The sequence below is a fragment of the Daldinia vernicosa genome (genome assembly GCF_022497035.1).
Source record: "Daldinia vernicosa strain CBS 139.73 unplaced genomic scaffold F5Y00scaffold_17, whole genome shotgun sequence".
In the NCBI taxonomy this organism is placed as follows: domain Eukaryota; kingdom Fungi; phylum Ascomycota; class Sordariomycetes; order Xylariales; family Hypoxylaceae; genus Daldinia; species Daldinia vernicosa.
In genome coordinates, this window is record NW_025953933.1 from 26,651 (window position 1) to 51,941 (window position 25,291).

At 46.9% G+C, this 25,291-nt stretch overlaps 6 protein-coding genes across 6 annotated transcripts; 4 read left to right on the forward strand and 2 right to left on the reverse strand.

The window, feature by feature from the left end:
• The first annotated feature begins 5,796 nt into the window (after positions 1 to 5,796).
• Positions 5,797 to 11,832, forward strand: F5Y00DRAFT_234017 (ketoacyl-synt-domain-containing protein). Its single transcript, XM_048007377.1, has 2 exons — positions 5,797 to 9,888; positions 9,952 to 11,832. Exons 1-2 carry the CDS (start codon positions 6,006 to 6,008, stop codon positions 11,439 to 11,441), a joined length of 5,373 nt encoding a protein of 1,790 aa, XP_047865797.1. The 5' UTR covers positions 5,797 to 6,005; the 3' UTR covers positions 11,442 to 11,832.
• A 1,068-nt stretch (positions 11,833 to 12,900) lies between these two features.
• On the forward strand, positions 12,901 to 14,561 carry F5Y00DRAFT_260974 (aspartic peptidase domain-containing protein; the record flags this gene model as incomplete). Its single annotated transcript, XM_048011115.1, has 3 exons — positions 12,901 to 13,524; positions 13,614 to 14,412; positions 14,518 to 14,561. 3 exons carry the CDS (start codon positions 12,901 to 12,903, stop codon positions 14,559 to 14,561), a joined length of 1,467 nt encoding a protein of 488 aa, XP_047865798.1.
• A 296-nt stretch (positions 14,562 to 14,857) lies between these two features.
• On the reverse strand, positions 14,858 to 17,857 carry F5Y00DRAFT_44766 (uncharacterized protein). Its single transcript, XM_048013674.1, has 5 exons — positions 17,061 to 17,857; positions 16,937 to 17,009; positions 16,707 to 16,888; positions 16,585 to 16,645; positions 14,858 to 16,525 (listed from the first exon to the last, which is right to left on the reverse strand). The coding sequence occupies exons 1-5, from the start codon at positions 17,511 to 17,513 to the stop codon at positions 15,111 to 15,113; spliced, it is 2,184 nt and encodes a 727-aa protein (XP_047865799.1). The 5' UTR covers positions 17,514 to 17,857; the 3' UTR covers positions 14,858 to 15,110.
• A 124-nt stretch (positions 17,858 to 17,981) lies between these two features.
• On the forward strand, positions 17,982 to 19,436 carry F5Y00DRAFT_234025 (Molybdopterin biosynthesis MoaE). Its single transcript, XM_048007378.1, has 2 exons — positions 17,982 to 18,363; positions 18,456 to 19,436. The coding sequence occupies exons 1-2, from the start codon at positions 18,234 to 18,236 to the stop codon at positions 18,800 to 18,802; spliced, it is 477 nt and encodes a 158-aa protein (XP_047865800.1). The 5' UTR covers positions 17,982 to 18,233; the 3' UTR covers positions 18,803 to 19,436.
• Positions 19,437 to 20,676: 1,240 nt separating this feature from the next.
• On the forward strand, positions 20,677 to 23,729 carry F5Y00DRAFT_234029 (small oligopeptide transporter; the record flags this gene model as incomplete). The annotated part of the gene is made up of 6 exons (XM_048007379.1): positions 20,677 to 21,258; positions 21,315 to 21,608; positions 21,660 to 21,720; positions 21,776 to 22,872; positions 22,951 to 23,188; positions 23,272 to 23,729. The coding sequence occupies exons 1-6, from the start codon at positions 21,004 to 21,006 to the stop codon at positions 23,724 to 23,726; spliced, it is 2,400 nt and encodes a 799-aa protein (XP_047865801.1). The 5' UTR covers positions 20,677 to 21,003.
• A 58-nt stretch (positions 23,730 to 23,787) lies between these two features.
• F5Y00DRAFT_44841 (3-oxoacyl-reductase) lies at positions 23,788 to 25,236 on the reverse strand. Its single transcript, XM_048013675.1, has 3 exons — positions 24,804 to 25,236; positions 24,097 to 24,718; positions 23,788 to 24,020 (listed from the first exon to the last, which is right to left on the reverse strand). Exons 1-3 carry the CDS (start codon positions 24,860 to 24,862, stop codon positions 23,940 to 23,942), a joined length of 762 nt encoding a protein of 253 aa, XP_047865802.1. The 5' UTR covers positions 24,863 to 25,236; the 3' UTR covers positions 23,788 to 23,939.
• Positions 25,237 to 25,291: the final 55 nt, after the last annotated feature.

Consider the following 25,291-nt stretch of genomic DNA (forward strand, 5'->3'; position numbering starts at 1 on the left):
ATTGGACGTTGAATGCTGGCGGGTAGGTAGCTACTTTCCCAACCTAAAGCAACTGTTGGTTACCTTCTGTAGGCATCTACGCTGTGTACGCTCTGGTGGTGCCTGACAGCTTATGGTGCCGAACGTCGCAAAGAGCGCTACTGCGTCTTTACTTTTTTTTTTTGCTTTTATGTTGACCTTGTTGAGAACCTTTACTAATTACAGTAGGGACGATGGGATATTTTCAACTCAAATCATATAGAGTACTAGCTATATTATATAGGCGTGCACGTATGCATATAGATACTTAAAATAGTAGATAGTGCAGACCTTACCTGACCTTAGATTTCCATGCGGCCCCTTACGTATCCGGGTAACTCATAATTACATTCTAATCTATATGTTTCTTGTCTCTTATTCCCTTCTCTGAGACTCCCTGGTCGTACAGGCCCAGCTATATATGTACGACTCAGTCTCTGGGGTAGACCCAGACTAAAACACTGGAATAAGCCTGTGAGAATCCGAGTCAACACATCCCGTCACGACGACCCTAGGGACGGACAGGGGCTCAAATACTCTCTATGGACTTTTGCTTGGTTTTGTCTTGACGGGGATAGCTGCCAGTTTGACATTGTCTAGTTGTTAACACCTTGATATGTAACGGCAAATGACGGGCTGATGTTGTGTAAGGTTGGACGGGAGGAACATCTACCCGGAGTTCATATATCTATGTATTTACACGGGACATAGTATTCTAACATGATTGGTTTTATTCACAACGTTATACTGAATTCACTAGCTACATTTAGGGTGTAGTTACTATTACTATTGTTCGTTTGGTATTTGTCTGACATATGAACGAGACATAAATGGCACCATAAAATATGGTCTCGAGTACGATGTTTGTGTCAACTCTCCCCCCTGACGCACTAACCTACTCCTCGTGGAGATGAAATTCCCACCCGTATGGAATTGGGATAAGTATGATCCATGCTGTACCTAGTTTTCTCGTACATACCCATGTCTGTTGTCAAAATTGGTTTTCTACCGGGTACGCTATTTCTATGGCCCAATCCTAAAATAGTTGACAATGCTGGCCCCTGGGTCCTGTGAAACGTGATACGAACAACATGATGGGCTCAGAACTAGCACCAAGTAGTAAACCTAGTAGCCGGGAGTGGTACCCCTGAGCGCCACAGAGACAGATCATGTCAAGTCCCGTTTGTGCAACGTCTGCTGTGCCCTGGACTGAGAAATAGGGTCGTCACACCCGCGGATACTTCGTTCAACTTGTTTGTCTTGCCAATAGTAGCAATTTTCTCGGCGGTCTGAAACGAAGAATATGCTATTCATCTAGACGTGACAAACATGTTTAAACAACGTGATAGATTTATACGACGTAAAATTTAACTTCTAATGCCTCTTTTAACCGCTGCCCTGTGGCTCTAAGCTGGAGCCGCAATACATCTTATTTACGTATTATTTTCATCAAGTTTGGCGAGGTCTTCTTCATAACGTGCATTCGATCATCCAAGCCTAGCCTTGTTGATATATCACATAATACCTAACATAAGCCTCCCCCTAGAGGCGCGGCTAATTCCCAGGAGTTTGGATATCAAAATTCTGGCCTTGGGTAGCTCGCTTTTGTGCCACCTTGAACCTAGTTAACAAATAGGTAACTTCAGGAACAATGTCCAAATATGGCATTCATCACATGGGGCTACATACTATTAGAGATAGATGGAGCTAGTTTCTTGGGTTCTCTAGATAATAATAGTTCTATTGGGAGGGAGTGGATTCCGACTGGTCTATCGTCCCACTCATAACCCCCCTTGGTTAGAGTATCAAAGGAGACACGTATTGACAATGTTTCTTTGTTCATGTAATTACATGCCATGGTGTTTAACTCGGTATAAATATGGTAGGATTTATGTACTTGGCTACTCGACATTCGTCCGGCCCTTGTGTTGTCTTCTCGGAGAATGGGAGTTTAAAATGTTGCCGTGAAACTCGGCTCTGATCCGTAAATGTACTATACCTACTAGTTGTGGTATACTATGATCTAATCCAACCCAGGTTCCTGGGAGTTGAATTTGTGTTGGCGCTAAGAAGAATCGAAACCATGCGAGAGGTCAATTAATATGTCATCACTTAACACCTACCGCGTGGCTCTGCTTTCCTTTTGCTTTGTTTCTTTTTTGTGCTCTCCATATATCTATATATCTATATCTCTTTGGTATTCTGAGATGCTGTCCGAATACGATGTCTTAACAGTAGAAGACCTTTAGCGCTAACTTGTATACAGACCCTCTCTGGGAGTTATCAAAAGTTAACCTTTTGTGACAACTAGATAGTTACGACTACCGGGCCGACTACCACTTTCACGAATCCCACGTGCTATGTACATGGGCTTTGTTGTTTTTATCCGGCTCTCCACGTTCCCTAGTAACTAAGCAATTCGGTATGTATTCCAATACGACAAGACTGCTTATTAATTCCCCCTACTAAGGCAGAAGCTGGGGAAATGGACAAGGATATGACGAGTAAAGCTGTGTTCAGTGAGATTTGTAACATAAACAAACAAGTGGCAACACACAATCCTTTAGGTCTTGCGGGAACAACAAACAACTTGCTGTATTAAATTTTCCTTTAATGTAGATTCGGAAACTCCCTCGGGATATTTTCATCTCATAGGGCTAGCGCTATCCCGTATATAATATGTCCCTTTACTCTTTATTATTTAGCATAATTGCTAGCATCTAATCGATCTACCCGTACGGCTATCTCCTTAGTGGCGCAGGTGGAATCCGGTCACAATTCGTTGTGATTTACTGCGAGAAGTTAAGCCACCGGGCGGCATGATGGGGATCCGCTGATGTTATGCATTGTATTATGTTTAGTGGAATTAAATTTCTTACAACGTTCCTTGTTATAACCTCACAGCCTTATTTCAAGCCGGGTATCTCAAAATATACATGTCCATATCTACCTGGGTGGGTACATTAATCCTGACACTAATTGCATTGTCCATGCAGGTATGTTATTACCTAGGTATGTAGACCGGTTGTGTTCGACCCAATGTTGCTTACATGTAGTTTCGGGAGCTAGCTACATGAGTACGTATAACAAAGTTGTTGGTTCTATTTCAGTAGAATAATACTCTAAGTCCATACCCTCTTAGGTCAGATCACTACTCAACGAATAATATAACAATCTTCTAGAGCCCGCGGTTCCATAATATAAGCTCCCTACTATTCGTATAGAAGAGTAAGTATTTTTAGTTCATGTGGTTTTATAGATAGGGGCGGTGTCTAAGCAAGAATGAGCAATAAAGATTCGGGCGTACCTAGTATACCGTGAACACATGGCCAGAAAGGAAAGAGGCTTCATCAGGCTAAGTCCTGGTTAAGCTCTCGGCTCAGAACAATTCTCTTAGCTCCTTGACTCACTGCCTGCAAAGATCTACGAGGTACTTCGGGTGTTTGAGCGTTGATGTATCTCCCTCCTTTTATCTACCTAAAGACACTAAGAAACCAACTCACCGAATAGAACAGCCACCCTCGACAGCACAGCCCAGACCATTTCCCTTCGGCTCGGAACGGACACGAGCATCTCTGTTCATTACTAATTACATCTCTCATCTTTAAATACTAGAGGGATTCAAACATGAATTCAAACGTTTATTACCTAGGTATATAACATCTTCGTTAATATTTCAGGTGTATACATTGATACTGCGTACCATTTCTCCCTGGGTCAACTTAGCTACTGTCTCCCTTCAACAAGCTAAACATAATATTTCCTTCATTTATACTCCTGCTACTCCCCTAAGACTACGGCACAGGACACGCTATTTCTTCCAAAAGTGTGTACCTCCGTACATTTTTAAGCCCGACGACAATTACGTTGTATAATTCACCTAAGACAAGGTCCAGTTGTTATTTATAGATCCGATTACCTATTCAAACATCTAAATCGCCTGTACTTGTACGACATAGATCCCAGTGTTGCATCACAACACTCCCCTTTGGCAACTAATAAAGGACCCTGGGCACCCCTGATGGCTAGCACGATCCATGATGCAACGGAACCCATTGCTGTGGTAGGAATTGGGTGTCGTTTCCCTGGTAGCGCTACATCTCCTTCAGAGCTATGGCAGATGCTCTGCCGTGGGGAGAGTGCCTGGTCTGAAATCCCCAAGGACCGTCTTAATGTCTCTAGTTACTTCCATCCAAGCGGAAACCGAGAAGGCAGTGTATGTACCCCTGTGTAATCCCGTAGTCTAATAGTGGCTAAACATCTGGTAAAGATTCCTTTCAAAGCCGGTCATTTCCTAACCCAAGATGTCGGGGCGTTTGACAGCTCGGTAAGTCTTGGCATATACAATTCAGAGGACGGAACATTAACAATATTGGCAGTTCTTTTCTATCCCAGCCGATGAAGCTAAGGCAATAGATCCGCAACAACGAATGCTTCTCGAGGTTGCTGTAGAAGCTCTAGACAGCGGTATGAATGCCAGCACCCCTTCCCATTTAGTATCATATTAACATGTGCTTTTAGCCGGAGTTGACCGCACGGCTTTAAAGAAGAGCGATACGGGGGTTTGGGTTGGCTCCTTCGTGAAAGGTATGTACGCATAAGAAAAATATCATCCGTTATCCTTGACGTTTCGCTCTAATGGTATTATAGATTATGAGCAGATTGTCTTACGCGACCCCGATAACTCCCCTAAATATGGGGCGACCGGCAATGGAATAGCGATCATGTCGAACCGTATTTCATTCTTCTTAGATATCAACGGCCCAAGCATGACTATTGACACAGGATGCAGTGCTAGCTTAGTTTGTGTCCACAATGCTTGCCAAAGCCTTCGTAATGGAGAGATCGATGTTGTAAGATTATACGACCGTAGCATGCTGACGAGAAATCATCCGCGTCCGCCCCAAACTCATCACATGCTAGCTCGTACGCATGCTCCAGACAAATTGCTGACTACCTTATTAGGGGCTCGCTGGCGGCGCCGGATTGATCTTGACGCCTAATACTATGATGCCTATGACAGCGCTAAACTTCTTAAGCCCGGATGGTAAATGCTACACGTTTGATGCGCGTGCCAATGGCTATGGCCGGGGCGAAGGAATCGGTATCGTGGTAATGAAGCGTCTCTCAGATGCCATACGAGACAACGATAACATCCGTGCGGTAGTTCGAGGTTCTAACGTTAACCAAGACGGGCGCACGCCCGGTACGTATATCATTGAGTCTAACAAGGATACCGCTAATCTCATCATAAGGTATTACTCTACCGAGCGCGGAGGCTCAGCTTCGTAATATAAGAGCGGTTTACGAGAGAGCTGGTCTCCCTGTTGACAACACGGCCTATGTTGAATGCCACGGCACCGGTACACAGGCTGGCGATTGGAGAGAATTGAAAGCAATTTCGGACGCGTTTTGTGCAGAGCGTGGTTCCGATAACCCCATATACGTCGGTTCGGTCAAGACAAATATTGGTCACCTCGAGGGATGCGCCGGAATTGCCGGGTTGGTTAAAGGGATCCTCACTATTGAGAATGGAATGATTCCGCAGCATCTCAACTTCGAGGCGCCTGGAAACCCAGCTATTGACTTCAACGGCTGGAAGGTCAAGGTAAGTAAATACACCAACATCACTGCGTTTTTTGCTCATACTATTACTAGGTCCCGATCGATAGTACTCCCTGGCCGACCGAAGGACTTAGGCGTGCGAGCGTCAACTGTTTTGGCTTTGGTGGAACGTAAGTAACTTTCAACACCTATAATATTAGTCCATTGAGACTTGGATGTTTTTGCTTCAGGGCTACCTGCTTCTTGGATAATGAAATATTGACTTCTGTACTAGAAACGCACATGTTATCCTCGATGACGCAGCTCACTACCTGGCTCAAAGGGAGCTCTCGGCACACCATAACACCACACTTCGTGATGGCACTCGGAACCTGCTAAACCTCAGCACTACGACGCACGAGTGGGTTAGATCAGTTCAGGGGATGCCGATTCCTACCCGCGATTCGAAGACACATCTCTTTATTTTTTCGGCGCATGAGCAGAAGGTGTTATCTCAAATGATCAAAGACTGCGCGTCTTACGCTGGAAGGCAACTTGAATCCTCGTCTGGAAATATTATGGAGGATCTTGCGTATACTCTTGGTTGCCGGCGGACACAATTACAATGGAGGGTATCAGTCGTTGCGCGATCGCCCGAAGAGCTCCTTCAAAAATTACTTGACTTACCAACCAGCGATCTCATTAGGGCATCGGAGGACAGAAGCTCTATCAGATCAGCTTTCGTATTTGGTGGTCAAGGTGCACAATGGTTTTCTATGGGTAGAGAGCTTCTCGGATTTGACGCCTTTTTGCAATCGATCGAGGACGCAAGTTTGTATCTGCAGACCAAGCTGAACGCTCCTTTCAGCCTTCTTGCGGAGCTTCTTAAGGATGAAAGCCACTCCCTGGTCAACCAACCCGAGATTTCCCAGCCGGCAACTACAGCAATACAGGTGGCCCTCGTAGACTTGTTGACGAAATATTTTGGAGTTGGCCCAAATTACGTCTGTGGTCATTCTTCCGGCGAGATTGCAGCAGCTTACACTTTGGGGGCTATCTCACGGGAGGACGCCTGGGAATTGGCCTTTTACCGGGGACGCTGCGCTGGAGATATGCTGACTTCGAAAGACGAAAAACCCTTAAAGGGTAGCATGCTTGCCGTTGGTCTATCAGCCCCCGAAGTACGGAAGTACGTGAACCTACCCGGTAATGATAAAGTGGTGGTGGCTTGCATCAATAGTCCAGCTTCTGTGACGTTGTCTGGTGACGAAAGTGCAATCCAAGAGCTTCAGGGAACCTTCCAAGCCGCAGGTATATTCAATCGACTTCTAGTTGTAGACATCGCATACCATTCGCACCACATGAAGCGTTGCGAAAACGCATATCTCCAATCGATCGCACACATCAAACCGAAGAAGCCGAAGAATGGACTGATCACGCATCCTCACAACTTAGGGGGACTCGTTACGCCTGGTGATATTCGTGTGGGAACTAACTCTGTGTCTCTTAGTAACGACATCCCCATCATGTATTCATCCGTCACTGGACATGTCATTGCTTGGGAGGACCTTTCTCCAGAGTATTGGGTGAGGAATATGGTGTCTCCGGTCCTATTTGCTGACGCTATGCATCGGATGATGAGCGTTAAAAGTAATGAGAAGCCAAGCTTCATCCTAGAAGTTGGACCGCATTCGTCACTCCAAGGTCCTATAAGGCAGATCCTCGACGCCGAAGAAAAGCTTAGGCAACGGCCGGTTTATTCATCTGTGCTTCACAGAGGAAAAGACGCGGCCACGACTCTGCTGGAAGCCACTGGGAAGCTCTGGGGTAATGGGTTTGACGTCGCCATGTCTTGGGTAGTCATGAGGAATGTGCAGTCTGAGCGACCTAGGCTACTCGTCGATTTGCCAAAGTATCCTTGGAACCACGACAAGGTATATTGGCACGAGTCACACTTGTCGCTAGCCAATCGCTTCCAGGTTCATGGGAGATATGATCTCATCGGGCGGCCAACAGCTGATTCTATTCCATTTCAACCCCGATGGCGTGGCTTTTTCCGCGTCTCAGAGAACCCGTGGATCTTGGATCACCAAGTGCAAAAGACAATAATCTATCCAGCCGCGGGCATGGTTACTATGGTACTCGAAGCTGCTAAGCAACTGGGTTCGGAACAGGTCTCCGGCTACCAGATCACCAAGTTCAAAATTCAGAAAGCCATGATTATTCCGAGTACTCCACACGGGTTAGAATATGCTTTGAATCTTAACAAAAGGGACAGTCAAATGGCTGTAGCTCCTATTGGGGATGCCGGATCTCCCTCATTAGCCACGCCTTCAGTCTCTTTTGAGTTCTTTATATACTCCAAACAACTCGGCAAGCCCTGGGAGGAACACGGCAGCGGGTATGTGACAATTCATTACCACACGACCCATAAGGAGGTCAACAGGTATTACCAGGCGTACCTCGGCGCAAAGAACGAGTGCGTCGACCCCGTTAATCCAAGACAGCTTTACGAGAGCTTAGATTTTATTGGTATGAACTATGGTCGGCTGTTCCAGAACATCGAATCTCTCCATAGACGGGATGGTGTTTGTGTTGGCACTATTCGAATTCCGGACACAAAATCAGTCATGCCAGCAAACTTTGAATATCCGCACATTATTCACCCGACGACACTAGATTCGGTCTTCCAAACCGCCTTAAGTTTTGGGAACGGCCCAATGGTTCCTTCTTTCCTTGGAAGTCTCTATGTATCGGCTAACTCTCCTATGCTCTCGGGGGCTGGCAAACAACTTGCTGCTCATACTTGCGCAAAGCTTAATGGACGACTTAGTGCGTCTGCATCCTTTGTTGTTTCGGGTCAGTCTTGGCTGGAAACATCTGGTGATATTCCACTCATGATAATTGAGGATATGACTTTTACCGCTTTGGACAGAAGTGCGACACAAGAATTCGGTTTCCTCCCGAATCACCGTAATCTCTGTTCCGAGATTACTTGGGAGGAGTTTAGCATCTCGGAGAACTCCAACGAGAAGCACATTGAGCTGACCGACAGCTTACTTATCCTTATTCCTGCAGACGCCAATCCAGATACCAGTGGGCTTCAAGCTGAACTCTCTATGAACTTGAACTGCCAGTTCCGAACATTAAGTAGTATCAAGGAGAACGAGATACTTCCAAGGTACTGCATCTCCCTATTGGAAGCCGACGGGCAAGCACTACTTTGGAAATGGACAGAACAGGAATTTCTTGCATTCCAGAATGTGGTTTGCGCTATGAAAGGAATCTTCTGGATCACTCGTGCTTCACAGTTCGAGGCCAAGAACCCGCAATCTAGTCTGGCGCAGGCTTTGGGACGGACTATACAATCAGAGTATCCTAAGAAAAAGTTAGTCACATTTGATGTCGGCATCGATCTAAGCTTCGCCTCCACCATGGTGGTACCGTTCACTCGGACACTCTTAAGATTGGTCGCGCGATCTTTCTTTGGACCCAAGGTTGTAGGGCCTATTGAAACGGAATACATTGAACGTAATGGGCAAATCATGGTTCCAAGGCTGGTTCCCGTGAATTCGCTGAATTCTACGATTGAGCATGGCTCTGCACCAGCAGAGCCAGACCAGCAGATGATGCCCAATCCGCACGAAAGGCCCCTCAAGCTTGAGATTGGACAGGTAGGCGACACGGGAAGCTTATACTGGGACGATGACCCTAACGCCAGCCTTCCTCTGTCGCCGGGTGATGTAAGAGTCCGGGTGATTACAACTGCACTTGGCGACCCGGACCGCGAAATCATGCATGGGCGTGTGGAGAAGGGCGACCTGGGAACAGATGTATACGGTGTAGTTGATCAGATTGGAGAGAATGTTACGAGTGTTTCTCCGGGGGATCATGTTGTGGGTATTGCCCGTGGATCTTTACGAGACTTTATTACGTGTCATCACCGACTCCTGTATAAAGTGCCGAACTACCAACCCGAACCTCAACCTATCTACCTGCCGACAAGCTTCGCTATTGCTGGATATGCGCTTGGTAAGCTCAAGGCTGGTAATACTATCCTGATCCATGCTGGCGCAGGAACATTCGGCCAAACTGCGATCCAGCTTGCCAAATCTGTAGGAGCCGTTGTTTTCGCCAGTGCAGAGACTGACCATGAGCGTGGCCTTCTTAGCCATGTTTGGAGACTCCGGGAGGACTATATCCTCGACGCTAGAGTTGAATCTTTTGCTGATACGATAATGCGTTTGACGGACAATCAAGGCGTAGACTTGATCTATGATCCAGTTGCAAGAAGCCGAGATTCGAATATCAGATGTGTTAAAGAAGGTGAGCTCTCTTACTTAGTAAAATAGACCAAAAAGGAGATCTGTTCGCTAATTGTTTTTATAGGTGGTCGTGTGATCGGTTTCGCTGACAAACCTGATCGTAACGATGTGACGACGTGCGAAACTGATGTAATCGACAAGACGTTTAGCTGCACAATCATAAATGTGTCACATCTCACCAAATACCAACCGGACCGCCTTGGTGATGCTTTGGCATCCATTTACCCCAAACTATTATCCTGGCAGTTTAGGAGCTGGAGTCAAGCTCCGCAAGGCGTATACGACTACTCCGACCTGGCGGCTGCTTTCGCGGCATTGGATTCGGACATAGTTGGCAACCGTATCTATTGCCGGCGACCCATATCGAAACCTATTCCGATCCTCCCACGAAATCTCCCTTCTATGAGCTCCTACTTACGTGGAGATGCCACTTATGTCTTGTCTGGTGGACTCGGGGGGCTCGGCATAGAGGTTGCTAAGCTGTTGGCGGCCAATGGTGCTAAGAACATCGCGTTCTTAGGACGATCCGGCGCGACGAACGACTTGGCTAAATCATGCGTTGACCTTCTCCGCACGAAGCGGGTCAATGTGAGGGTTTTTAAGGTGGACGTTTGTAATACCGAAGCTCTTAGAAACACTGTAAGCGAGATCCAGCACTCTATGCCTCTCGTGAAGGGTGTATTCCAATGTGCGGCAGTACTGCGCGACTCGGTCTTCGAAAATATGAAGTACGAAGACTGGCAATTGGCAACAAAGCCCAAGACAGTAGGTTCCTGGAACCTTCATCAGGCCTTTGGCAACGATCTGGACTTTTTCATCTTCCTGTCTAGCTCAGCTGGTGTTATTGGAAACCGCGGGCAAGCGAACTACGCAGCGGGCAATGCGTTCCAGGACTCGCTTGCCAGACATATAAGGACAACAAGTGAGGGCAAAGTGAACGCAGTATCGATTGACCTAGGCCCAGTCCTTGAAGCAGGAATGCTTGCTGATGACCCTGAGACGCTGGATAAGCTCAAAGCCAGCGGTTTCTTTGGGATCAGACTCGAAGATATCAAGCGCATCATCGAGCGAGCGATCACGGGTTACATGGAAGACGGCCAGAGGATACCGGTGCAAGTTGTTACAGGAGTTGGAACTGGCGGGTTGATCCTGCAGAACAAACCGGCGGATCCTTACTGGACGCGCACAGCTATGTTCACTCATCTTAATCAGGTGGATATGCCAGAAGGTTCGAAAGAGACTTCGGAAGAAGCTTCGGGCTCGCGGGAGATAATGCAGAGATTATTAGCGCAGGCAACAGATGCAGAGGAGGCACGATGCATTGTTAGTAAGGGTCTTCGGGAGATGCTTTCGAAGAGCATGAATATGGTCTCGGCAGATGTGGACGAGTCTAGACCGCCCAGCGCTTATGGCGTTGACTCGTTGGTGGCAGTAGGAGTTCGTAACTGGGTCTCTCGAGAGTGTGAGGCTGATGTGAGCATCTTTGAGGTACTCAGCGAGACTAGTATTGGCGATCTCAGCGCCACGATTGTGCAACGGCGAGAAAAGGAGTAATAGAGGCTAAAGTGGCCTAATTGGTTTGTGTGGTAGTACGGTGGCATAATGAGGGGTCGATTGTGATTTTACCTACTTCAATGTGTTCATACTTTGCTACATCGTATATAATGCTTGATACATACCTACCCTACCTATGTATATAATGATATTAGTTAGTTATACTTCTCATCTATGAAGTTGCCTTTATCAACGAGAAGTCTACCTCGTAGCTGAGGTATATAGATATCTAGATATATATCTCAGATGAATAACATATACCTATGACAGAATATGGGAGATGCTGGTGTCAGATGAAGGTTTATTCGCGGATGAAGGTGGTGATAGATAAATGGATGACGACGCGGTCCACGACGATGCTGCAAGATAGATGCACGTATGGTAACAATACATACGTGGGGAATTGGAGGTAAGGATAGGTACCTAGGTAGTATGTACATATGTACAATACACTACATAAATTGCTTAGCGAAGGATGACGAAGTTGGCGTTTAAATTTATGGCGTGATTGGTGAAGGAAGACCTCAGCCCCCGCAATCTTTCCTATTATATATACACTGTGCATATAGGTATCTTCTAATGGGTACGTACGGTACACATATAGGTACTTTCTACGGAAATACGGCTACACGCATCGGATGTATCAGTCTGCATAAGTATAACACATGAGGCAGGCGCCCTTAATTAAGACTTGTACCTATTTGGCCAAGACTTCCAAGCTTTCTCGCTTACGGCTTCCTATTGGACTTTTGAATGCTTAATACTACTTGACCCAAGTTCATTTAACATCAGTCCGATTTAAGTCTGATTACACATTAACAAAAAAAGGCCCATAGGCGATGTGAATTCGCTTGGCGGCTCATCAACAACTCATGATGAGTCTCTTTAATTCACCCGCTCCTTTCTTTTTGGTTCCTTTACTCTTTTAATTCCTCGTCGCTTCTTCTAGACTTCTATTTGAACCTGTTAACAATAGAGGCAGAGAAAAGTAGGGTATACCGGCAAGTTGATTGTTTGAGACCTTCATTAGGTATCTCTTTTCTTCACGTTTGACGATTAGTGGCACATCCATCAACCACACTTGAATATATCTGATTGCGTACGCAATATACTCGTACCGACCTATCAGATACTAATTCCCTCCTCCTCTTCTTCTTCTCTATATTCCTTAGTTTTTCTGCGTCTGTCGACTTGTCAGCCGTCAATTGACTTGGACCGGATCGTCGGCGCGTGGCGACTAGTTATAAAACCAGGCCCCAGCTAGCTTCTTACCTGGGTCAACTTGGTGGATCGTACCCTTTGGACTGGGTTGCCTGGGATCTGCTAACCTAGGATCTCTCTGGATCTGCCTACCTTTGCCTTGATAATATCTTCCGTTTAACTTCTATCGCTCTTTATTCCTTCTCACCTCCTAAGCCGGCGTTTCCTTTGCTTCGGGTAGTTATCGTGTCCGTTCGCTATGAGGTTCTTTTCAGCTCTCGCCGCCGTGTCCGTCGCGTCTATCGCGGCGGCTACCGATAATACAAATTCCCAGAAAGTCATCCCCGTCAGCTTTGGTAGATCGACGAACAGGCAGCCCGCGCTCCATAGACGTGCCGGTACCTATTCTCAAGAACTGAACAACAACTTGACTGGTGGTGGTTACTACGCTCAAGTCACCGTGGGAACACCTCCTCAAACTGTCGACTTAGTTGTCGATACTGGGAGCAGCGATGTCTGGATATTAGATAGCCACGCGAACCTCTGCCAGTCCAAGACAATGCAGAATTACTACGGATACTGTCTATCCACGTACGATCCTTCTAAGAGTTCGACATACTCTATCGTTTCTCAAGACGAATTCAGCATCCGCTATGTCGACGGTTCGGGGGCCGAAGGCGACTATATTCGAGACACCTTCAGCATCGGTGGAGCTGACATAAAAAAATTGCAGATGGGCCTGGCCGAGAATTCCACCATCAACTCGGGTCTTTTGGGTATAGGGTTTGCTGCTAACGTCGCTGCCCTGACTCCGTATCCAAACATTATGAGCTTGTTTGAAAGTCAAGATCTAATTGCCATCCAAGCTTATAGCTTATATCTGGTATGTGGTTCCACCTTAATCCCCAAGCACGCCAACGGCTTGTGTCGAGTGCTTTGAAGAATGCTCTAATAGATTAACCATCATTATAGGATGATCTATACGCCGAGACTGGAACAATCCTATTTGGTGGTTTAGATACCCAGAAATTTATCGGCAAGCTTAAGATCGTCGATATTGTACCGGACCGCACCGGCAATTACTCCTCCTTCACCGTCCCGCTCTCATCTTTGACCACGACCGCCGACAACGGCACGGTGACTAACTACACCCGATCCAGCGTCTCGGTCATACTCGATTCGGGTACTACTTTGACTTATGTTCCCTACACTATGGCGAATCGCATCTTTCGCGCCTTTGGTGCCGTAGACGACACCTCTGGAACTGGACTTGTCTACATCAACTGCGAACACCTAAACAACAATAATTTTACTTTTGATTTCCAATTCGGCGGCAATGACGGCCCTATCATCCAGGTCCCCATTGATGAGATGGTCTTGGATAATGTAAAGCAATACATCGAACTAGGACTAGATGTACCGTCTCTACCTTTCGATAATGTCTGCAGTTTTGGCCTGCAGGGGAGTTCGGACTATTATCTGCTAGGCGACACGTTCTTGCGCTCTGCCTACGTAGTTTATGACCTCACCAACAAGAAGATTGGTCTCGCTCAGGCCAATCTTAATAGTACTGAGAGCAAAATTGTGGAGATCACCAAGTCTGGTATTCCCGACGCTAGTGGTGTCGCTTCCCAGGTCATCGCAACGCAGACAACTAGTAGTGGCAATTCATCTTCCGAGACTTCTTCAGGCACGTCTGGTAGTGAGACCAGTGAGGGGGCTAGTTCTAAAGTTGTACCTGCACCGAGCTGGGAGGTCCTAGTTATGGCCGGTATGGCAAGTCTGAGCGGCTTGATGGGGGCTGGGTTGTTCATGTTATAGACGGGATAATTAAGTACCACAACACGGCAAAACACACATACCTTTATCTACCTAGGCACAGAGATGTGCTTAGAGGAACAGAAGCTTGATGAGCGTTGAACCTTGCAGAAGTCATGATACCCCAGAGATATGTAGAAACAGATGGGTTCACATTGTACTATAGACTTTCTTATATACTCTTAAACGAGTATCTTTATTTTTTTCGCTTAGCAATCTTGATGCCGAGACGGTGATTTCCTGTATATACATAATAATGGGTTGGGCGATGAAATATATATTAACCAACTGGAGCTGCAATGAGGCTCATACCTACATTTCCATGACTATCAGTGCGTCTATGTGTTAATGGGTATCCTCCAAAGGATAAACTCTTTGGTTATCAGGGGCCTAGGTAGGTACCTAGGCATATATAGAACTTTTCATTCCGTAAGTGATAGGCAATATTGAACGCAAGTGTTTTGATGTTAACTTCAAGCAATACGTAGCGAACAATCGGGGCAACGGCGTCTATTGTTACAGCCATTAACGTCCTTAAAATGAGCCGATAGGCTCGACCTAAAAACTGCTCAAGATCAACCTTAATACTTAGGTAGTAATACATAAATAATGCACTGGAGGGAAGACCCAATAGCACAGAAACAGAATACGCTAATTCATCTTCTCGTAGCGCTCTCTTGCTTTGTCCTTGGCCTTTGAGACAAAGTCCGAGTAATCATTTTTCGTAGCTCGAGCAGCCTCTTCGGCGGCATCTCCGAGCTTGCCACCCTCAGCTCCAAGACCCACCCCAGGGGTGTAGGCCATAGTTTCGATAATAGCGGTTCGCCCACCCCCTTCAGCTCCGAGACCTTCGCCGGTGCTCCATCCCATTTTTGCCAGCAATCCTGCACCTTTAGATACCGCAGGTTTCGCAGGCGGTGCTTCCGCAGCTGGTCCTACGTCTTTGGTCGCCAGGGGCTGCTTTCTGGGAAGGTGAGGCTTCGGTTTGCTGGGCTGATTGTGCGCCATTCGCCGCTCCTTTGCTCGATCTCGGTAGCTAGAGACCGGCTCTTTACCGAGCGCCTTCAAATCTATAGTAGCCCTAGTAATTGCCGCATCATTGTCGAGATTAGCTTTATGCATGTCACTTATCTGCTCATGTCGGCGGAGCGAGGGCTCGTTCTTGAACTTCCGTCTACAGAGCAGACAACACATTTGATCAAGATCAGCATACGATACGAATGCGGTTGATGTTGGGGCCGGGGTGCTCAGGATTGTAGGGCCAATAGCATTAGAACCGGTCACGGGAGCCTTAACTTCGACAGGTTCCGCACTATTGCTCGACTCCTTCGGTCCGTGAAGCTCGGCATGCTTGTTTGCCCACATCTGTAGTTGAGGAGCCATCGCGATAACCTTTTTGCCATTGGGCGCGGCAAGGTCCTTCTCTGCTTTCCTCTTCTTGGAGTCCCTGCCTGGCGCTCGATCAGCGTCATCCTTGAGTTGCTCTATGCTAGACGGCTTGTCCTCATATAGAGCTTCATTAAAGATCGTAAGCTCGTTAGCATACACTGACGGGTTCCAATATACCAATCTTAGAGACTGGTTATGGGTTGCCGCGAAAGTGAACCTGCGATCCTCTCCTTGTATCGGGTGTAGAACAGGTATAAAAACACCGGAATGGATGAATGCGATAGAAGCAGGCTTTGAAGCAATCGTAAACTGAGGCGAAGCATTGTACTTGGCCATGGCGGCTCGAGCATCGTCCAAGGTTGAGAATTCGGCAAACCCATAATTACAACTAATATCCGAGTATTTGTCCCGTATCATAAATACGCGCACCAGCGAGCCGGGCCTGGCACCTAGGCCGCTAGTATTTCCAATTGGAGCTGTACTTTTGAGTTTGTTAGGAGCGCTGGATGATTGTTTAGGCTCTTCTTCCTTAGTCACGTAGAGCTTCTTGATGTCATTGGCCAAAGTAGTCTCGGACACAGAAGATGCCAATTCGCGAATGACAATGAACTGGGATGGTGTCTGTTGTGGACATTCGTCGCTTTTACCATCGAGCTTCATGTCGGCGGTATTCTCTGCTGGTGCCAATTGTTAGTTTTATCGAGGATATGGTAATTCTCTTATGAGTGTGACTTACATGTTCTAGGTGCTTTGCACTGTTTGCAAGTTGCTCGGCGGGAAAAGTTCTCGAAATGACACTGTATACCCAAAGTTAGGCGATTTGGGGGGGGATAACATGAGCGGAGATTTGCGATTTACCATTGTGCATTTCCAATCATCCGGATTTGCGATATGTCGCCGTTCTCGACTATACTCTATGGGTATACGAATGGAGGGACCATGAGGATTGGCGATGTCAAGAACAGGGTAGTTTCTCTCGTAGAAGTCGATGGCGTCGTCTTCGGACCTAAACTCGGCGAATGCGTATAATCGACGATTGCCTAATACGTTTAGTGGTGGTTTAGTATTTGGAAACAGCGAAACCATACCGTTTCTATCATCTGACTTTATACGGATCTCAACAAGGCCGGCAGCTCCCCTATCCCGCATGGCAGAATCAATCTACTAAGAAGTTAGTATGTCGAAAAAATAGATAAAATGCAGCAGGAATACCTCTTGTGTGCTCATCCTATCAGGGATATCATTCAACTTCAAGGTATGGTAGGGCCGTCCAGATCTAGGCCGGCGGCTGTCGTGGTAATAACTATCATCACCAGAATCAAAAGGTGAGGAGCCACCTGAGTTAGCGCGCCGGGGACTTCGATTATAGCGTCCTCGAGGATCGTCGTGATCTGTGTAATGTCGACCCCGGCCGCGGTCGTACGGAGGTGAATATTCGGGTTCGCGGTCGTAGGGCTCGTCGCCAGATTTTACGGCGCGGTCCAAGTAAGTATTGCGGTATTCAGGAGAGTTGTCTCGTCGATGAGGCGAATTGTGTCTCCGTCCGACAGGAGAGCGCCGGGTACGGTAGGATTCCTCCCCTCTTGGTCCCTTTGGAGGCGTCCTTCTAGGCGATCTAGAGGATTCTTTTCCTCGCAGGGAAGTCAGCGCAAGCTCATTATTCATCTCTACAAGCGATCCTCCAGGCTATATCATTTTACCATGCCGCGAACGATAGTGGTGGTCCCTAGGAGCGGGCGATCTACGTCTGTGGTAGTCTCGCTCGTCGCGAGGCCGATGATCGTAATCGTAATCGTCGTACATATCGACGTCGGCGTCATGCGCCCAGTAGACTGAATAGTACGAAGGAGGGGCGGTTATGCGCTGAATATGGGCGATTCGTGAAAGTAGATAATAAAATAGAGGTTGAATGGTTGTAACCTTGTTATTGAAGGTAATAAAGGGTAAAAGTACCTAAAGGTCAGATGGCTATGTTACGTAAGTACCTAAAGTTTAGTACGCGCATAAGGGTCATTCATTGTGGTTACTTCGAGGTAGGTTAGAAATTAATCTTATCTTGCTTATCTAAACAACCCCAGATTCTGGAATAGGTAGATTTCCGGATTAACAGGTACGCAGTACATTAAATGCCGACCTAGATACTACATTGAATAATAATAAGAGCAATTGAAGCATCAACGCAGGTTCAAGTCGATAAACCTCAAAATACACGTAAGTACAGTAAATATAGGTACTTATATATTTATTGCAGTCCTTCGATAAATATATAGCACATCAATCTTCCTCTTACTAGTCTCAATCTTCCCTCATTTAATCCTCATTTGATCTCTTCTTCCTCTCCTTGTCGCCAACTCCGCATTCCCCTCGGCTACCTATACTAAGAAGATGGACCTCGAAACAAATGAACTCAAAGAGGATGCCTGCTACGTCGCACTTACCCACGACTATCTCAACGTGAACAGCGTGATGGATAGGGTTCGTAGCCCTCGAGCAGGTGCAATAGTCATGTTTGCGGGTCAGTTAGTCACACCACACCGTCTTACCATCTTGCAACTCGCAAAGTAGTCATTGTTAATACTTTGAGCCTATATCCTCATGCTTTTGTAGGCACTACTCGTGATAATTTTGGAGGAAAGCCGGTCAAGGAACTCCAATACTCTGCTTACAACCCGTTGGCCTTGCGCACTATGCTGTCCATATGCAAAGAAATCCATACCGAGTATGGCCTCATAGCGATAGCCATGGTTCATCGTCTTGGAACCGTGCCCATCGGGGAGGAGAGTATACTCATAGCAGTATCTGCCCCGCATAGACAGGCTGCGTGGCGAGCTGGCGAACGAGCCCTTGAAGACTGCAAAGAACGTGTTGAAGTCTGGAAGAGGGAAGAGTTTGAAGGCGAAGACGGCGTCTGGAGAGCCAATAGGGACGGTGCAAAAGGAACATTTACATCCTGATTCGCTATCCTACATCTGCCATCACCTGTCTATGTACAGGGATACACCCTGGAAGTCTTATCTGTCTGCTGAGAACTTGGTAAGGAAATGCATTCAATTCGACTTGCACTCTATAATATACTACTCGGCCCAAAGCCACGTATACATAGTATGTATGTGCGGCATAGGTACTGGATATTACATACTACCTAATGACCCTATTCCAAGCCCTATATTGAGAAACTTCCCTAGAACGGTGCTCTAAAATTATCGTACCATTGTTACTAACTAAGCGCATCGAGATTGCTGGTTCTAAAGGGGACGAAAATAACGATAAAGCGCCCCGTTCATTAACCGGTTAAATGGCTGTTGTTAAGCCAAGGAGCAGCACGCGGGCCTCGATTCTTATATGTACTCGAGATGGTGTGTTCAGGAGACACTGGAATATTATTTTCGTATCTGTCATCTTATGCGGATCTTTTCTACTTTTTCTCGTTATCTAACTAGGTAGAGAGAACATGGGGAAGCAAAACTTATTACCTTGCAACATATAACCTACCTCTTTGTATCACGAGACTACCTGCTTACATACATACATGTAGACGGGCGTTTGGTCTGTTGCGGTTTAGATTAATGCAGGTGCGTATGTGACCGGGTACGGAGCATAGGATATCGCGAAATCTGAACTGGGTCGGACCGAATCTGCCAAGCCATAAGATAGTGAGGTTCATACACTACACTGCATCACGTAAGCAGTACCTAACCCTAGGGACTTACCTGCAGGTGTAAGTCTGTATGGCACTCTTATCTCTTTCAACGATAACTCTGATTGGACTTCTAAAACTGCAACTCTTCAACTCAAGGTTACATGCAGAATCACAATGCAATAGGTGAATATTGGCTTTACGACGTACATACCTAGGGAGTAATTAACCGTGGTGCAGCACTCTCTATGTACTCCTATGTACTCTAGAGCTTTCTCCTGTTGAATATTCTGTCGAATGTTCTGTTTCATATTCATATAATACCGTCGTGGGAAACATATCAATCGGTTCGGTCTGGACGTTGCGGCAATGACAACTGTAAAGGCAATACATGTAAGCTGCTTAGCTGCATGTTCCAACGCCATTTAAAAATGAGCCTCGCACCCTTTCAGCCCTTTTCTGGGGGTTTGTCTTGGCGAAATACACCCATGAATTCAAGCTGCTACCTCACGACGAGTTTATAGAGACACTTCATATCTCTACAGCTTCCTAGTTCCACTGCGCTGGGTAGGACATCGGCCGTAGTATATGCGGCATGGCCGGTACCTTCATCCATCTTACTATCCCCGTTAGTATAGGCAATGCCCTAAGTACTCGGCCGGGTACGGCTGTCTATGGCGTCTTATATGCCTCACTTTCTCGAGCGATTAATGGATTATTATAATCCAAGGTGGCGTATCTTATACGAGACCGACCAACTTCCTTGAACATCAAAGATAAGAATATGAGACACGTGGGTTTCTCGTTGGAGTTGTCTCCTGCATTGTGCTGATTGGGCACCTCGCCCGTGGGTTATCACCTACCTATCATAAGTTTGATAGGGATGGGATGATACATTTTCTTATAATACCTGGTAACTACCAGTTAGTATCTTAATGTTCCCTCCCTGTTAATACGAAGCATCTTCTAAGTACGCGTACAAGGCTTCAAGGGGTAAGGTCTACGGACGGAAACCCGTCTTCTCATGCTACTTCTACGGACAGCCCCACTCAGGATAATATGTAATGGCTAAGTATACCATCGCGGTACAGCTCGTTGCGTCGCGGTTATCCATCCACTTGGAGTTATCCAATTTAGGCAGGTTACCCATGACTAGGGTATATGTATGCATACCCGTCTCCCCCATGGCACCCAATCTCAAAAGACTGGTTCCCCACGCCGGGGCTACCACTCGCCAGGTATCACAGCTCGTGGTCTCACCCTGGCCCGGCTTCAACGACAAGTGGGAGAAACAATATCATCTATAGGGTCCCACTTAGGTTCTGCTGAGAACATTGGTGACACATACCTACTCTCGCTTTTACGCTGATCTACGCCGGTATAAAGTAACATGCGACCCCTATTAGTCTCGGGTCTAGGCTCTTCCCTCTGCTCACTTCCATCTTCTGTTGTGCTACGGCCAGGCTAAATATGAGCACTGCTTTCTGACATCATTGCGATTCTTCCCCGGGCATTGAAATGGGTTTCAACTTTCGTAAGCGTGCCGTCGCCGATGAGATTACTCCGGCTAGCACCTCTTCTAGCGAGGTCATAGAGGTCACCGGCGTTGAGGCTCTAAATACTCTCAAGGGCTTCGAAGAACAGCATAAGCTTGATCCCAATTTACCTATTGAAGAGCTCAACGAAGTCGATGCGACTCTTGCTTCTGGCGATACCGAGAAGGGCGTCGAGATTGAGACGGCCCTGCTCGAAGAAAACAGTCCTTATCCCGAGGTATGTCTTTGCCTTAGCTACCTACGACCTGTTGAGATATCTAAACGAGTGAAAAGGTGCGCGCTGCAGTAAGGAATTACGATGTCGACCTACCAGCTAATACAATTCGTGCCTGGGTAATCGGCTTGATTTTGTGCACCGCAGGCTCGGCCGTAAATATGCTCTTTTCCTTGAAGAACCCTACTATACAAATCACCACGTACGTCATCCAGTTGGTCGCGTACCCCATTGGACTTGGATGGGACTTGATATTCCCCGACCGACAGTTTAATATATGGGGGGTTAAATTTAACTTCAAACCGGGCAAGTTCAATTTCAAGGAGCATGTCATAATCGTTGCCATGTCGAATGTGAGTTTTAAAAAAATATGTCTGAGTGGATGGAAGCTGAATCCTGGCTAGGCCGCTTACGGTGGAGGCTTTCTATATGCCACCGACGTCCTGATCGCTCAGCAGGTCTTCTGTGAGTTGTCTCCCGAAGCACTGGTTCTACAACATAACTAATACTCGGAGAAAAGATAAGCAGCACTTCGGCTGGGGCTTCCAAATCCTATTCGGCATCACTACGCTTTGCACGGGATATGGCCTAGCCGGGTTGGCTAGACGTTTCCTTATCTGGCCGGCTGCGATGATATGGCCTTCTGACCTCGTCAATGCTTCGTTGTTCTACGCTCTCCATGATCATTCTCCTTCCGACCCTGCCGAGACGAATGGCTGGAGAATCAGCCGATATCGATGGTTTTTATACGTCGCGATAGGCGGGTTCGTATGGTATTGGTTTCCCGGCTGGATTTTTCAAGGGCTATCTTACTTCACGTTCGTATGCTGGGCTGCCCCTAAGAACGTTGTTGTCAACAAGCTCTTTGGGGGGTTGCACGGATATGGTCTCTTACCGACAACCCTAGACTGGACTGTTATTTCTGGCTATGCGCTATCTCCACTCATTCCGCCTTTCCACGCTGTAGCTAACGCCGTGGCGGGTGTGGTTATCTTCTGCATTTTCGTTTCCATGGGTCTGCATTTCTCTGGCACGTGGTACGCCGACTACTTTGTTGTCCAGTCGTCCAGTGCCTTTGACAATACCGGTGCCGTCTACAACGTCTCGAGAATCTTGAACGATGATTTGACCTTTAACGAACAAAAGTACCACGATTATTCCCCCTTATTTCTTTCTACTCAGTTTGCCCTTACCTATGGTATGTCCTTCGCCGCCGTCGCCGCCGTAGTTGTTCACGTTGTTCTATATCATGGGAAGCAAATCGTCTCGCAATTCAAGCTTGCCCGCAGGCAGGAGGATGACATCCACATGAAGTTAATGAGGAAGTACAAGGATGCCGAGGATTGGTGGTACCTTGCCCTCTTTGCTATCATGATTGGGCTGTCGTTTGTTGTATGCTGTGCTTGGCCTACAGGGTTCCCTGCCTGGGCTTATGTCGTCTGCATCTTAATCCCATTGGTATGGACAATCCCGATAGGCATTATTCAGGCCATCACAAATATTCAGCTCGGGCTCAACGTCTTAACTGAATTTGTCATTGGTTACATGCTGCCCGGCCACCCTCTAGCCATGATGATGTTCAAAAACTATGGCTACATCTGCATGCAACAAGCCCTTGTAAGTACATCTCCGAAGTTTATTTTCGACTCACTCGACCACGTCCAGCGAGCCTCGGATGCTGACTCTAGGCTATAGTACTTTGCCCAGGACCTCAAGCTGGGCCACTATATGAAAGTTCCTCCACGCACTATGTTCTGGTCACAGCTGGTAGCCTCCGTATGGTCAGCTGTCGTTCAGATCGCCGTCATGAATTGGGCTCTGGGAACTATCCCGGATATCTGCTCTGACGATCAACCCGATAACTATGTGTGCCCGAATGGCAGAGTTTTCTATACGGCATCCATTATATGGGGTGCTATCGGCCCTGCGCGAAGTAAGTATATCTTAACGTGACCAAATTCCCTAAACACCTAATCATCATCGTCCTATTAGCAAGAACACTGACGTGCCCTACAGTGTTTAGTGGTGATGCTATTTACTCATCGCTGCAGTGGTTCTGGCTCGTTGGCGCCGTCACCCCTATAATTACCTGGTTCTTGGCCCGTCGCGCTCCTAAGTCGATATTCCGCTTTATAAACATGCCGCTTATTTTCGGGGGTTCCGGTTGGATTCCACCCGCCACGGCATACACATATCTCTGCTGGGGTACAGTCGGCTTCATATTCAATTACTACATCAAACGAAGGTGGAATGGTTGGTGGATGCAGTATAATTATATCACGTCAGCAGGTTTAGACGTGGGCCTGGCGGTTTCGACTATTATCATCTTCTTTACGCTATATCTCACCTCTGCCAAGTTACCCAAGTGGTACGGGAATTATGATGTGTTCGATACACTCGACCAGACCGGGTTGGCAATCAAGAGCTTTGTTGCCGATGGAGAAACATTTGGGCCAGAGACCTGGGCGTAACCCATACTTATCAGTATTTATATGACGATAATTGATTTAATGATGACCATATCGTTTGGTGGTTTGGAACTGAGATCTTTTGAAGGGGATGCTAGGTGGAGCCCCTGAGAATAAGGGGCTAGTGATATAATCATGAAGTATTCAAGCCGTAAAGTATTTAGGCAAGCGCAAAAATACTCAGAGTCTAAGAACCGTAAATATGCCAAGTCTGCTTCACGTTATCAACATCCCGTCGACCCCGACGACACTGCCATTCATATATCTGGCCTCGTCACTCATCAAGAAGGCGACAACCTAAATGGTCTACTGTTAGTTTTCGCACAATAGCGCAGCCCTTTAGTATGGTAGTATTATAATATCAAATGCTTACGCCTGCAATATCCTCGGGCGTACCCATCCTTCCTAGAGCATTACCCTGCTCCATACGTCGTTTTGCCTCGGGCGTTCCCCTAACGATTCCCGCATTGGTCGGGGTGTTAATGTAGCCCGGAGCGACAATATTCACCCGGATGCCCTTTGGTCCCAGTTCAAGCGCCATGCACTTACTGAAGCCGATGACGCCGAACTTGGTCGCGCAGTACACGGCTGTTCCCACATCGGGATTCCATCCGGAGATGGAACTTACGTTGACATAGCTGCCGCCCGGAGCTGTCATGTGCGGGATAGTGGCCTTGGTCACGTTGAACATTCCTTTTAGGTTGACGCTGACGAGCTTGTCGAAATATGCCTCGCTTGTTTCTGTTAGGGACATGGCGGTTGGGTTGACGCCGGCGCAGTTGAATACGTGGTCGATGTGCCCGTATTTAGCCACGACCTGGGCTACGCGTTCTTCCACATCGGCGGAGTTGGATACATCAAGAGTATGAGTAGTATGATGTTCTGAATTGCTACCACCGGAACACAGAGTGAGGGTCTCGGCTAGTGCGGGCTCGTTGACATCCGTGATAGCAAGGATAGCACCCAGACTATTTAATTTAATTGCTGCGCCCCGTCTAAGAGACGAATGCAAATGCGTAAGTTATAGAGTGGCCGCTGGACAGAGTCTAGGTAAGAGGTAGTAGATATGGTATAACTTACCCAATACCGCTTGCCGCGCCGGTGAGGAGGATCACTTTACCAGAAAGATTCGAAGACATGATGAGAATATAGTATTGGGTATAACACTCTATTTCGATGATGAACTTTAACGTATCTGCTTTCTGAAGACTTACAAGTCTACATATTACACTATAACATTCCCCCACTTATGTACCACTCCCCACCCGAGCTCGGAGGACGTCTGCCTCTCGGTGCTATGATACGGAGGACTTATGTTTATTAGATAGGGGGTCTTTGGTATCTCCACTACGCCCCGATGATCAAGGAGAGCCGGACCGGAGGATTAGAATTGAATTTAAACCAAATGACTATGTAGAAAAAGCAAACGGGGTTTTATTTAGTTCCCATTAGTTCAAAATCTTATCTCGACGTTACAAACACATTGCCAAGAGTGGGAGGTGGGAGTCAAAGCACACAACTATATAAAAAAAAAAAAAAAAAAAAAAAAAAAAAAAAAAAAAAAAAAA

What these genes read in the sequence shown, in the direction of transcription:
- F5Y00DRAFT_44766 (XM_048013674.1), bottom strand. Translation starts at nt 17,513, where the DNA reads ATGAATAATGAGCTTGCGCTGACTTCCCTGCGAGGAAAAGAATCCTCT. An exon ending in ATAGGATGAGCACACAAGAG is followed by an intron (nt 17,010 to 17,060) that starts GTATTCCTGCTG and finishes ACTTCTTAGTAG; the next exon opens with ATTGATTCTGCCATGCGGGA. An exon ending in ATGATTGGAAATGCACAATG is followed by an intron (nt 16,646 to 16,706) that starts GTAAATCGCAAA and finishes TTGGGTATACAG; the next exon opens with TGTCATTTCGAGAACTTTTC.
- F5Y00DRAFT_234017 (XM_048007377.1), top strand. Translation starts at nt 6,006, where the DNA reads ATGCCGATTCCTACCCGCGATTCGAAGACACATCTCTTTATTTTTTCG. An exon ending in TATCAGATGTGTTAAAGAAG is followed by an intron (nt 9,889 to 9,951) that starts GTGAGCTCTCTT and finishes TTGTTTTTATAG; the next exon opens with GTGGTCGTGTGATCGGTTTC.
- F5Y00DRAFT_44841 (XM_048013675.1), bottom strand. Translation starts at nt 24,862, where the DNA reads ATGTCTTCGAATCTTTCTGGTAAAGTGATCCTCCTCACCGGCGCGGCA. An exon ending in GGCGCGGCAAGCGGTATTGG is followed by an intron (nt 24,719 to 24,803) that starts GTAAGTTATACC and finishes TTCGTCTCTTAG; the next exon opens with ACGGGGCGCAGCAATTAAAT. An exon ending in CGCCCGAGGATATTGCAGGC is followed by an intron (nt 24,021 to 24,096) that starts GTAAGCATTTGA and finishes TAGACCATTTAG; the next exon opens with GTTGTCGCCTTCTTGATGAG.
- F5Y00DRAFT_234025 (XM_048007378.1), top strand. Translation starts at nt 18,234, where the DNA reads ATGGACCTCGAAACAAATGAACTCAAAGAGGATGCCTGCTACGTCGCA. An exon ending in TGCAATAGTCATGTTTGCGG is followed by an intron (nt 18,364 to 18,455) that starts GTCAGTTAGTCA and finishes ATGCTTTTGTAG; the next exon opens with GCACTACTCGTGATAATTTT.